This window comes from Prionailurus viverrinus, chromosome E3 (genome assembly GCF_022837055.1).
Source record: "Prionailurus viverrinus isolate Anna chromosome E3, UM_Priviv_1.0, whole genome shotgun sequence".
NCBI classification, from domain to species: Eukaryota; Metazoa; Chordata; class Mammalia; order Carnivora; family Felidae; genus Prionailurus; species Prionailurus viverrinus.
In genome coordinates, this window is record NC_062576.1 from 25,850,990 (window position 1) to 25,863,612 (window position 12,623).

The 12,623-nt window shown below is 44.6% G+C and overlaps 1 protein-coding gene across 1 annotated transcript in view; it reads right to left on the reverse strand.

Moving 5' to 3' along the window:
* Positions 1-2,915: 2,915 nt before the first annotated feature.
* The window catches only part of LOC125154444 (acyl-coenzyme A synthetase ACSM1, mitochondrial-like), a 45,312-nt gene continuing 35,604 nt past the window's right edge, over positions 2,916-12,623 (reverse strand). Inside the window, exons 10-14 of the mRNA XM_047838775.1 lie at positions 12,207-12,308; positions 6,858-6,985; positions 5,483-5,582; positions 4,488-4,607; positions 2,916-3,011 (exon numbers count right to left, since the gene is read on the reverse strand). Of these exons, the coding sequence (XP_047694731.1) occupies positions 2,925-3,011; positions 4,488-4,607; positions 5,483-5,582; positions 6,858-6,985; positions 12,207-12,308 (537 nt within the window). The 3' untranslated portion in view covers positions 2,916-2,924. The remainder of the gene's footprint in view (positions 3,012-4,487; positions 4,608-5,482; positions 5,583-6,857; positions 6,986-12,206; positions 12,309-12,623) is intronic.

The window sequence follows — 12,623 nt, forward strand, 5'->3', positions numbered from 1 at the left end:
GCAGGGATCAGGGAAAGAAGAAGCAGTTAACAGAGTTTGGGGGCCTTGAACAAGTGAGATCATTCATGGAGGTGAGGAAGTGTCCCCAAAGCCAAAGTCAGCCTCCCATCTGGGGAGTCCTTCGTGGTCCCTGGGGGTAGGGCCAGGAGCCTAGTGAGATCCAACTCTGCTGCTTACCAGCTGTGTGACCCTGGGCTGGTGTCCTTCAGTAAAATGGGAGTGGCCATGCCGGTGTCCAGAACTGTGCTGAGGACAAGAGAAAGCCACGTGCTGAGCACTAGTGGATATCAGTGTCATCACCTCCATGGGGCATGTGCCTTCCCAGTCTGGTGCCTTATATTTGCACAGCTGTTAAAGGTAACACAGGTGGAAACCACAGTTCCCTCCAGTTTCAGGCCTGTGCTAAGCCTTTTCCTTTGCAGACATCATCTCTCAGGACCCAGTGGTCGGTACCATCTCCAACCCCTTGCACAGATGGGGAACTGGGCTCAGAGCCCTCACAGGGAAGGCTGTACCCAGGCTGAGAAAAGGTTCACTGCTGACTTGGGTCTGGGAGGGGACGTTGGGAGAGGGGAAGCTGGGGCCTGGAGACTCCAGAGGGAGGAGGGGCCACGGAGATGCTTGGCACCACAACCCAGCTTTGCTCCAGGTCACCCTGTACAGAAGATGAGCCAAACCAGGCAGCAAGGTCACAGCCCGGCTCCTCCACCTCAGGATGACGGCCATTCATCTGTGTGGTGACCATAATGCTGTCATATACTAGTCCTGATGATGCCATTAGTGCTATTGTTGTGGGAGAGGGCACAGCCCACTCTGACACACCCCAAGGGTCCTGGGGAGACTCACCTCACTTGATCTGGCCCCATGAAGCACTCTCACCTAAGTGTACCCTGTCCCTACCCTGTGCCCCTATCCCTGTGGCCACCATACCCTGGCCACTCTCTGGAGTCTAGGCCTAGGCACAACCCTCAATAAGGCACTGACATGGGGCAGGTGCCCAGCAGTGGGTTGGATCCATGAAAACACCCCTTCAATGACAACTGAGATAGGCAGGTCATGCCAGAGTCTGTGCACCCCTTCTTGTAGTGGCCTCCACTGGAGTGCCAGAGCTGTCCTGGACGGGGTGTGTGTGTGTGTGTGTGTGTGTGTGTGTGTGTAATCTGCATTGTGCCCCTGTGAGTTCTGTGTCTGTGGGTATAGTGACTGTGGACATGAGTTTTCTGCCTTTTGACTACCCAAGAGTCTTCTGTGTATGCATGTGTATCTGTGTCTGTGTCTCTGAATGAAGGTATGTTTGCTGTGTAATTCTCTGTCTGTGGCTATATTATATTGTTGGGTCACATGTATCCCTGAGGGAGTATCTGTATGTATCTGTGTTTCCTGTCTGTGTGTGTATTGGTTGCATGTGTGTGAATCTGTGGCTCCTTTTGGTGTTCCTGATCATACCTGTATGTGTATGTGTGTGTGTTTTCTGTGTGTGTGTGTGTGTGTGTGTGTCCAGTGTGTGTTGAGGTTGTTTCATGGAGCTATTTCATGTGACCCTGAAGGAGTGTGTGTACCCCTTTGTGTGTGTGTATCCCTCTGTGTGTATCTGTGTTTGTGTGTGTGTGTGTGTGTGTGTGTGTGTGTGTGTGTGTATTCCTCTCAGGGTGTCATTGGCTATGTCTGCAGTCTGGGTCTGTCTGTGAGCCTGTCCATGAGCCCTATACCTGAGTCCCAGATGATGCTGTGGGTGGTTCCATGCCTGTGTGTATCTGTGCTTGTGGTGTCTGTTTCTTTCTCTGTGCATGTGTGTATCTGTGCACCTCAGAAGTAAGTAGCTATAGAGGGAACCTTCAAGGGTAATCCTGGGGTGGGTGAGCAAAAGACAATATGTGCTTCCCCCACCCTCAGGCTCAGCTCCCTCTGCCCATTTTTCTCCCATCCTCCAGTGCCCCCCACTTCGGGTGCCATCTTGGTCTCCAAGGATGGATGGAGTGAAGGGCAGCTCACAGGACCACAGGCCAGTAGCAGGGAGGGCTGCGGATGGCAGGAGGAGGTTATAAAGTGTGGGGAGGGTTCCTAGACCCTGGTGAGGCTGAGAGATACCTAGGCCCTGGGAAGGGTGAGTGAGTGGGGGCCCCAAGGCAGAGCTGGGGAAATAGAGCTCCTGGGCCCCATGGAAGGAATGCAGGATTGGGCACCCCAGAAAAGAGCTGGAGGAGTCCTGCAGGACTCCTGAGTCCCCAAAGGGCAGATCCTTCACTCACCTGTGCTGGCGCAGGCTGAGGCCAGGAAGCAGAAGCAGCAGCAGCAGCAGCTGCCGCAGCATTCAGAGGCAGTGGCAGCAGATCCGTGGAATGGTGGATGGAGCAGGGAGCCATGGTCTTGCGAACAAGTGGAATCACCACGCTGGGCTGCCCTCGGCCCTTTCCCCCTTCCCCGGCCACCTCACTAGCTCTGGCCCTGGCCTCATCCTCAGCAGGGTATGGTCAAGCCAGACAGAGATGGACACCTGGGGCCACAGGAGTGTCCCCCTGACCTCTGTGTCCTAGTTGTTGAATGGGCATAAGGAGTCACCCAGGGCCTCTGGAACCAGGAGGGAGAATCTGGCACCAGAGTTTTCTCTGATGGAACTTGGGGAGAATTATGGAGGGATAGCATTTAATGCCAGTTTATTCACAGAATAAAAGCACAACACAAGGTCGCCTCGGATGCTGATGTCAATGTTTTATTACCAGACCACATTTGGAGCACTTACCCAGGGATGTGGAGGGAAGACTATAACGTATTAATTTAAGAGAACAAAAATGCTAGAACATGGGCACTCCTGATGCTACAAAACAGTGCTCTACATTCCCCTCCTCACCCTCTCCATAGTGGGGAAATTGAGGCAGCCAAGGATGTGGTCAAGATTACAGAGCGGTTTCTGAGTGTTTTGCTGATTACATCTGACCAAACTCCTTTTTCCGAAGTTCACTTCTCTTAATCTTGCCAGTGATGGTTTTGGGCAGCTCTGGGACAAATTCCACCTGGTTGAGGATGAAGCAAACCCATCCTGACTTAGTCCTGCTATCATTTACTACCAATGCCCCACCTCCCTTCTTTGCCTTTGCACAGTCCCCCAGACAGGCTGGCACCATGTAGTGGCCTCACTAGGCTCCACCAAGTATGTCACATTGTCCTTTGACCCACTAAGCTGGACGTTGCCCTGTGACATGCTCTGACCAGTGAAATGTGAGTGGGAGTGAAGTGTGCCACCTTGAACACAACACTTGGGAACAACTGAGTCTGGTCACCTCTCTGTCCATCTCTTATGTCACCTGGTAGTTACCTCTGGTGGGTGCTCTTTTATCCTGGTCCCAGGGGGACCATGGTGGACATGTGGTATGAGCAAGGAAGAAACTTCCCTTATTATAAGGTTCTAAGATTTGGGGGCTATTTGTTACCTACAATAACCTCTAGTCCATCCTAACTTTCATGCATCCTCTCTTTTCCTCCTAAGAGGCAGGACAGCCCAACATTCAAAGCATGATCTCTTGTCAGATACACGTGGGTCTGAATTCCAGCTCCATCCTTTTATTAACTCCAACCTCAGGCAATTTACTGGGAGTCTCTGAGCCTCCGTTTCTGCTCCGTAAAATGGGTGGTTACAGCATCTCAGGTTTGAAGAGGATTAAATCAAATAGTAAAAATGTAAATCTTTGAGTCCAGGACCTGGTACACATAGTGAATGCCAATAAATGTTAGCTGTATTAGCTTTATGTCCTGATTGTAAACATTCAGAAAATGCAGCAACGTATTATTACAAGAGAAGGAAATGTTAATTTGTGGCATATGTATCCTTTCAAACTGTTGTTTTCCAACAAATATGATATTAGGTATATTCATTTACAGCCTTCTTTTTTCTCTTAATAAGATACTGTGATGTTTTCAAGTTACAAATAAAAGATCTGCATTGTCTTTTTAAATTATTGGACTACATTAAATACCATACATAATGTAATCATTTCTCTATTCCTGAACACTTCCATAGGTTGCACATGACCTTGAAAACAAATGAAGTAGAATAAAAACTCTCAGAATGTATTGTATGTTAGAATTAATATTACTTTGTTAGCCTTTGTTATGTATCTATACATGTACTGGGTTGCAATTTAGAATGTATTTCTTACTATGAATAATGTTTTTAAAATGTGTAGCAGTTATTGATTGGAATTTCTTTTCCAAATGTCCAAAGATTACAAATAATCTTGATGTCTCTGGGCACTTGTCTCAATTTTTTTCTTTACGTTGACCTGCCGGCCATGTTTCTGACACAGGACAAAGTTTCCCTCTGATTAAGTTGGTTCCCCCATATCCCTGAGTTGAACCGCTTCTTCTGCATAGGAAAATGTTCATTCTGTTGGCTACATAAGCTTCTCCTTGGCCACCCTAGCGGATTTGGAGCAGCAGAGTCCCAGGAACCACTGGCAGGGACCACATCCCATCCATCTGCCCTCACTCACCTTCCTCGGGTACTTATATGGGGCTGTCACTGACTTCACATGTTGCTGCAGCTCCTGGGTGAGCTGGTCCTGGTCATGGGAGAGGAATTCCGGGGTCAGGACAATAAATGCCTTCACCACCTGTAGTGCAGAACCAGAGTGAAGGCTCAGGCTCAGTGGCAACCAATTGTATAGTTTAAAAAGTAAATGTTTATTAAGTAAATGGAAAAACAAGGGGAGAGTTGAGACTTTGCAGAAAATAACGACCAGTTTCCATACTTCCAATTTCTACTCTTTGTCTTAGAAAATAACCTCTCAGCCTCCATTTCCTTCTCAGTGATGTGGGGATAGCACAGCTTCACCCCTCGTTGCATTTATGTCAAGATTCATTGAGATATTACATGCAAAACATGAAGCCAGTTTAAATTATTTGTATTCCTATCATTATCATCACCATTTTTACTATTATTGTAGATAGAGTTCTGTGGGCATGAAATAAATGTTGGTAATTAGATAGTTTTATATTAATTATGTCCCTACTACAGGGCACAGGGCCTTGTACATAGTAGGTAGTCAGCACACACCTGTTGAATCAATGAATGCATGATCCAGAGAAGGATTACTCAAATGCCCATTCCACCTCCACCACTTAAGAGCTTTGTGATCAGGCAAGTTACTTAATCTCTTTATGCTTGTTTCTTTACTGTAAAAAAGGATATCAGAATCCTTAAAGAATTAGGCTGTTGTGAGGGGGAAATGAGTTGGCACAGAGCAAGGGCTCATTCAACAGCAGATTGGAGGCCTCAGTGTGCAGGATTCACAAGCACCATTTTGTCACAGTTTTGGCCCAGTGCCCTCTGGTGACCACACAGTGTAAATGCACATGCACATGCTCTCTGCCCTCCCTTCACCTTAGGTGGGAGGCTGGGAAAATAGGGCTTGGGGGATGTCTTTCTTGCACCGGCCTTCCAGGTGCCCACACACAGACAAGATGACCTCTGTGTCCTCCTCCTTACCTCCTTTCGAATCGGGTCTGGGCTGCTCACCACAGCTGATTCAGCCACTGCTGGATGTTCGGCCAGGGCATTCTCCACCTCTGCTGGCCCGATTCGGTACCTGGAGGATCAATGACTCCTTCTTGGTTTCTGAGCAGCTGGCAGGGCTGGGTGACCCAGGCCTTCAAGTGTCATATTTTGCAGAGTCACATCGTCCTTTGCCATGTAGGATAACTGTCTCAGGGAGCCCAGATACCTATGACCTTCCTCTGTCTTGCACTTCATGTACACAATACAACACTCACATGCTCCCCAGGGTTTCTCACCTCACTGCCTCTGGTCTGGGAAGAGTCCTCCCTGGGTTCCAGGGCTTGGCTCAAGTAGCTTCCCCTTGCATGAAACCTATTGGCAGCCTCAACTTTTACCTTAAACATTCATGTAAACTCTGTATCCTATTCCCCACTATATTAGCATGTTTTAGAAATTAAAAAAGGAAACAAACTCACTCCCTGAAATCTCCAAGAGGACTTGTTACTCTAGTGTAATATGCCAAAAATATTTTAAATCACATACGTGGTTAGGGACAACAGACTTAGAGCCAGATAACTAGTTCAAATCTGGGTTGCAGCCCGTTCCCTTTGAAACTTTAGGAAACTTTCTTCACTGGTAAGTCAGTTTCCTCATCTGCAAAATGGGCATAATAGCATGTACCTTCTAGCATTGAGATCTGGATTATATGAAGCACTGCGGAGTGTGCCTCCACATAGGAAGTGCTCCATAGAGGTTAATTGCTATTACTTATTATTAAGTTTTTCTGTGAAATGCTGTGTCTGATCAGAGAAGCCAAGCATAGAATAAGCTTCCTCAACCAGTAGAGGTCAAAGTAAAGTCTTCCTTCTAAATCCTTTAAATTGTATAATGTCTTTTTTTTATGTTTATTTATTTTGGGGAGAGAGAGAGAGAGACAGACAGACAGACAGACAAAGTGCAAGAGGAGGAGAGACAGAGAGAGAGGAAGACAGGGAATCTGAAGCAGGATCCAGACTCTGAGCTGTCAGTACAGTGTCCGACATAGGGCTTGAACTCAAAGACTGCGAGATCATGACACAAGCAGAAGTTGGATGCTTAACCAGCTGAGCCACCCAGGTGCCCCTAAATTGTATAATGTCTTATGTTCCTCTTGAAGACCTTGTTGGACTTCATTTTGATTGATTCTTCTGGATGCAGGGCTTGGGGAAAATACACAGATAGCCCCAGAAAAGGACCTCATAGACAAAGTTTTGTTCAGAATTAGCCTAAAGGTCAAATCACCAACACATGGACAAATGTATGGACAAGCTAGATCCCATCAGGCATGTGAGAGTGATGCTTCCTGGCTCAGATCAGCCATACCTACCCAGAGGAATTGATGATGTCATCATTCCTCCCAAGGAACCATATGTAGCCCTCTTCATCCATAGTTGCTCTATCCCCAGTGTTGTAAAAGTCCCCACACTCCACTTCTGCAGTCCTTACTGGGTTGTCCTGAAAAGATAACAGCACCCGTTTGTTGAAGACAATTAGTTTAAATTAAAAAAAATTTTTTTTACTGTTTATTTTTGAGAGAGAGAGAGGAAGGGGCAGACACACACACACACAGACAGAATCTGACGCATGCTCCAGGCTCTGAGCTGTCAGCACAGAGCCTGATGCAAGGCTCGAACTCACAAAGTGTGAGATCCTGACTTGAGCTGAAGTCAGATGCCCAACCGACTGAGCCACCCAGGCATCCCTGAAGGCAATTACTTTAGCGATGATGACCCACAACCTGGTACTCAGATCTGGGTTCAAATTCTGCTCCTTGTTCTGCCTGGCACTGAGACAAGTTTTGTAATCTTTCTGAGTCTATTTCACCACCTCCAAGTACTCAATGCACACTACTTGCCAATTAGTGGACAATAATGAGCCAATTTTAAGGACAAATTTTTGTGTGGAGCTCTAGTAGAATAAAATTTCCACTAGAGCATGGACTCTTTTATTTATTGTTCTCAACTTAGCATTCACAGTGTGTCTGAAAAAATGAGAGGTGTCAAAAACTTTTGTTAAAAGAATTTCCTTCCCCCAATACTATCTCACCCGATCCTCCCAGAAAGCCTATAAGGCTGGTATTTTTCAAATTAAACTGTTTACTTTAAGATAATTGTATATTTGCATGCAGTTATAAGAAATAACACAGAGATCCTGTGTACCATTTACCCAGTTTCCCCCATGGTAGCATCTTGCAAAACTGTACTTCAATATCACAACCAGGATATTGACATTGCTACAATCCACCAATCTCAGATTTCCCAGTGGTTTATTTGTACTTATGTGTGTGTGTGGTGTATTCAGTACTTTGCAACTTTATCACATGTGCAGGTTCCTGCATCCACCACCATGGTCAAGACACAGAAGGCTCCCACAGTCCCAAGGATCATTGCTCTTTTGTATCATACCGACCTCCCTCCTGCTTTCCCTCCCTCCTCCCTCCAAATCCCAAACCCCTTGACAGTGGCTAATCTATTCCCCAGTTTTATAATTTTGTCATTTTAAAAATGTTACATAAATGGAATCCTGTAATAGTATGCAACCTTTTGGGTCTAGCTCTTTTTTTTTTTTTAATTTTTTCATTCCATATAATTCTCTGCAAATTCATCCAGTTTCTTGCATTCATGAGTACTTTGATCCTATTTATTGCTAAATGGTATTTCATGTTATGGACGAACTCCAGTTTGGATGTCCACCTATTGAAGGGCATTTGGCTTGTTTCTGGTTTGAAGCTGTTGTGAATAGAACTGCTCTGAACATGCATGTACAGGTTTCATGTGGGGCTAGATTTTTACAGCCCATTTAGTAGAAGAAATGAGTGTTCAGAAAAGCACAATAACTTGCTCAAAGTCACTCAGCTGGTCAGTGGAAGGGCTGGTATTTGAATTTAAAATTCTTACTCTTCAGACTCTGCACTCAACCACTAAGCAGTGTGTTAGCATCATCCCTCACGTGGAACATAAAATGATTTTAAGAGGTTCCAGGAAAAAAAAAGTTTTATTTTTTTACTTTGAGCTTATTTTTTTTTTCAGAGAGAGAGAGAGAGAGGCAGAAGGAGAGAGAGTGAACAAGAGAGCAGGGACAGAGGGAAAGAGAGAGAGAGAGAGAGAGAGAGAGAGAGAGAGAGAGAGAGAGAAACCTAAGTAGGCTCCTCGCCCAGAGTGGAGCCTGAAGCAGGGCTCAATCTTACAACCATAAGATCATGATGAGCCAAAATCAAGAGTTGGACTGAGCCACCCAGGTGCCCCCTAAAAAAACCATTTTAAAAACATTGAATGACATCTCTTTTTAGGTTCCCTTCCAACTGGATTTTAGGCAAGAATGCCAAGACCATTCAGTGGGAAAGTTAATCTTTTCAACAAATGGCACTGAGAAACTAGGATGTCCACACGCAAATGAATGAAATTACCATATGCCATACACAGAAATTAACTCAAAATGAGTCAAAAACCTAAACAGAAGAACTGAAATTCTGGAACTCTTAGAAGAAAACATAGGGGAAAGTCTTCATGACTTTGTTTTTGGCAATTATTTATTGACTATGACACCAAAAGCACATGAAACAAACAAAAAAAAATAGATAAAATGTTCCTTATCAAATTTTTAAAAGTTTACATCAAAGGATACTATCAAGAGTGTAAAAGGACAATGCACTGAATGGAAGTAATATATGTGATATATTGGAAGCATATATCTGATAAGAGATTCATATCCAAAATGAATAAAGAGCTCTTACAAATCAACAACAACAGAAACCCCAATTGTAAAAATAGGCAAAAGACTTCAACAGACAATTGGCCAGAGAAGATACACAAATGATCAATGAGAATATGAAGGGGTGCCTGAGTGGCTCAGTCAGTTAAGTGTCTGACTCTTGGTTTCAGCTCAGATCATGATCTCACAGCTTGTGAGTTCAAGCCCAGCATCAGGCTCCACGCTGACAGTGCAGGGCCTGCTTGGGATTCTCTCTCTCTCTGCCCTCCCCTGCTTGCACTCTCTCTCTCTCTCTCTCTCTCAAAAATAAATAAATAAACTTAAAAAATAGTTTAAAAAAGAATATGAATATGGAAAGATGCTCAACATCATTAGTCATTAGGGAAATGCAAATCAAAACCACAATGACATACTATACCACTTCACACCCATTAGAATGACCATTGTATTTTTTTTTTAATTTTTTTAATGTTTATTTAGTTTTGAGAGACAGAGAAACAGAACCTGAGTGGGGGAGGAGCAGAGAGAGAGGGAGACACAGAATCTGAAGCAGGCTCCAGGCTCTGAGCTGTCAGCACAGAGCCCGGCGCGGGGCTCGAACCCACGAACCATGAGATCATGACCTGAGCCAAAGTTGGATGCTTAACCAACTGAGCCACCCAGGTGCCCCTAGAATGACCATTGTATACACAACAAACCTGAAAATTTAACAAATATCGGCAAGGATATGGAGAAACTGGAACACTTGTGCATTGCTGATGGAAATAGAAAATGGTATAGCCACTTGTGGAAAACATTTTGACAATTCCTCAAAAAGTAAATATAGAATTACCATATGATCCAGGAATTCCACTTTGGAGTATACACCCAAAAGAAGTGAAAGCAGGAACTCAAACAGATACTTGCACACCAATGTTCATTGCAGCATTACCAAATGCACAGTAGCCAAAAGGTGGAAATAACCCAAATGTCTATTAAGAAATTGATGGATATACAAAACATAGTACATACATATAATGGAATATCATTTAGCCTTAAAAAATAACATTTGGTACATGCTACAACATGAGGGAGCCTTGAAAACATGTGTTAGGTGAAATGAAACCAGACACAAAAGGGCAAATGTTGCACAATTCCACTTAATTGAGGTGCCTAAAATAGGCATATTTTTTTTTACATTTTTAAAATGTTTGTTTATTTTTGAGAGAGAGAGAGACAGAGCAGGAGCAGAGGAGGGGTAGAGAGAGACGGAGACACAGAATCTGAAGCAGGCTCCAGGCTCTGAGCTGTCAGCACAGAGTCCAACACGGGGCTCAAACTCACAAACCGTGAGATCATGACCTGAGTGGAAATTGGACGCTTATCTGACTGATCCTCCCAGGTGCCCCTAAAAGAGGCATACTCTTAAAGACAAAAAGTATATTAAAGGTTACCAACGCTAGGAATATGAGGAAGAGGGAGTTGTTCAATGAGAACAGAGTTTCTGTTTGGGATGAAAGAAATTTTCTGCAGATGCATGGTGGTAATTATTGCACAATATTGTGAATTTACTCAATGCCACTGAATTGTGTGCTTAAAAATGGTGAAAAGGATAAATTTCATATTATATATATTTTATCTCAATAAAAAAATTAAAGGAAAAAAGCAAACCAATCTCAGTGGAGGGGTGACAACATATAGTCATGAGAGCATGTGAAATGACATACATATACAGGTTTGGGCATAGACTGAGGAGATCTTTGTAAAACGAAATATATAATTTCCAATTAAGAAAAAACTGTCATTGCTCTGGACTTTCCCAGTTTAATTTAATCAGAATCTCTGTGGTTGGATCCAAAAATTAATATTTTTAAATCTCCTCAAATGCAGGGTTGAGAACCACTGAAGTATATACGTGTTACTCTGTGTTTACAATTTTCTCTTTTATACACATTTAAAATTGTGCTACAGTGAATAAAGGCTAGGGTCTGCATATTTGCTTTTGGGCAATAATATCTCAAAAGAAGCAGTGCCCCGCTTCCCCTGCCATAGGCCATGGAGTGACAACAGTGATACGAATGGCTGTTACTGTGGAGAAAGCAGATGGGTCTGAGGTCAATTTCAAGGTCTGTCCACCCTCCCCTGGCCAATCTTGGAAGCTGAGAATTTCTTCTTAGTGGCCACTACTGACCAGGCTAGGGTTTGTCTGGTTAAGAGTTTCAGGTATCCTTAGAATCTGTCACAGTTTTATGTAATCCCTCAATTTCTTATATAGGTGCTCGGGACCAAAAAGATGTGGGATTGAATCCTAGAGCGCCCATTTATTTGACATGCAGAAGACATACAACTCTTCCAATCTGCAGTTTCTTTCTCTGTGAAGTGCAGACAAAAGTGCCCCCTGGAGGCTCAGCATTGTTAACAGATTTGTGGTTGGTAAATGGAACTGTAGGATGTTAACCCAGTTAAAGCTTGTTCTCTCAACCACAAAAGATCATTGTTACCCAAGTATGCTGCTTCTGAAACCAGACTTCTTTCTACCCCATCAGCACTTAAATGCCAGATGGCTTAGGACAGGAAGGGATGTGGGAACATGGGAGATTAATTAGAAGAGGCTTCACTGGGGGCACCTGGGTGGCTCAACTGGATAAGCTTCTGACTTTGGCTCAGGTCATAAGCTCACGATTTGTGAGTTCGAGCCCCTTCGTGGGGCTCTGTGTGGACAGCTCAGAGCCTGGAGCCTGCTTCAGATTCTGTGTCTCCCTCTCTCTCTGCCCCTCCACCACTCACACTCTCTTTCTCTCTCTTTCAAATGAACACTGAAAAAAGTTTTTTAAAGAAGAGGCTTCACTGAGTTGGAGTGAATGACAGGAGGTATGAAGAAGGCTCAGGGTGCAGAGCTGAATCACTCCCACTCACTCAGCACCCACACAGCTCCCTGCAGGGATTTCCAGGGCCTGGAAGGGGTCAGGTGAGGGTCACCACTTACCTCATAGCACATGAAGACGCCCATGGGCTTGGTTGGCTTGATCCTGATGCCAATGTTGCCTTCAGTGTTGAGCGGCAGGATGTTGCCCTTCTCATCAATGATCTGGAGCAAGAGGTCTGTGAATCCCGCCCTGCAGGGCCACCCCAACACACCTGCCACACCCAAACGTTAGCTGACTATTCCTGTGACACCAGTGAGAATAAATGGCGGGGAGAAGCCCTGTCAGAAAATAAATTAAAACTGCCAAAAGTGTTTGAATTCAGCAAATGGTGAAATCCCAGTCATGGGTCTATTTGTTTCATGGATATACAAGCATTGCAAATGCATCGCCAAGCTGGAAGACACAGGTGAGGAAAAACTAGAAGCACCAGCTGATGGAGAGAGATGCCAGGGTGCTCCAGGTGCTCTGGTCCCATC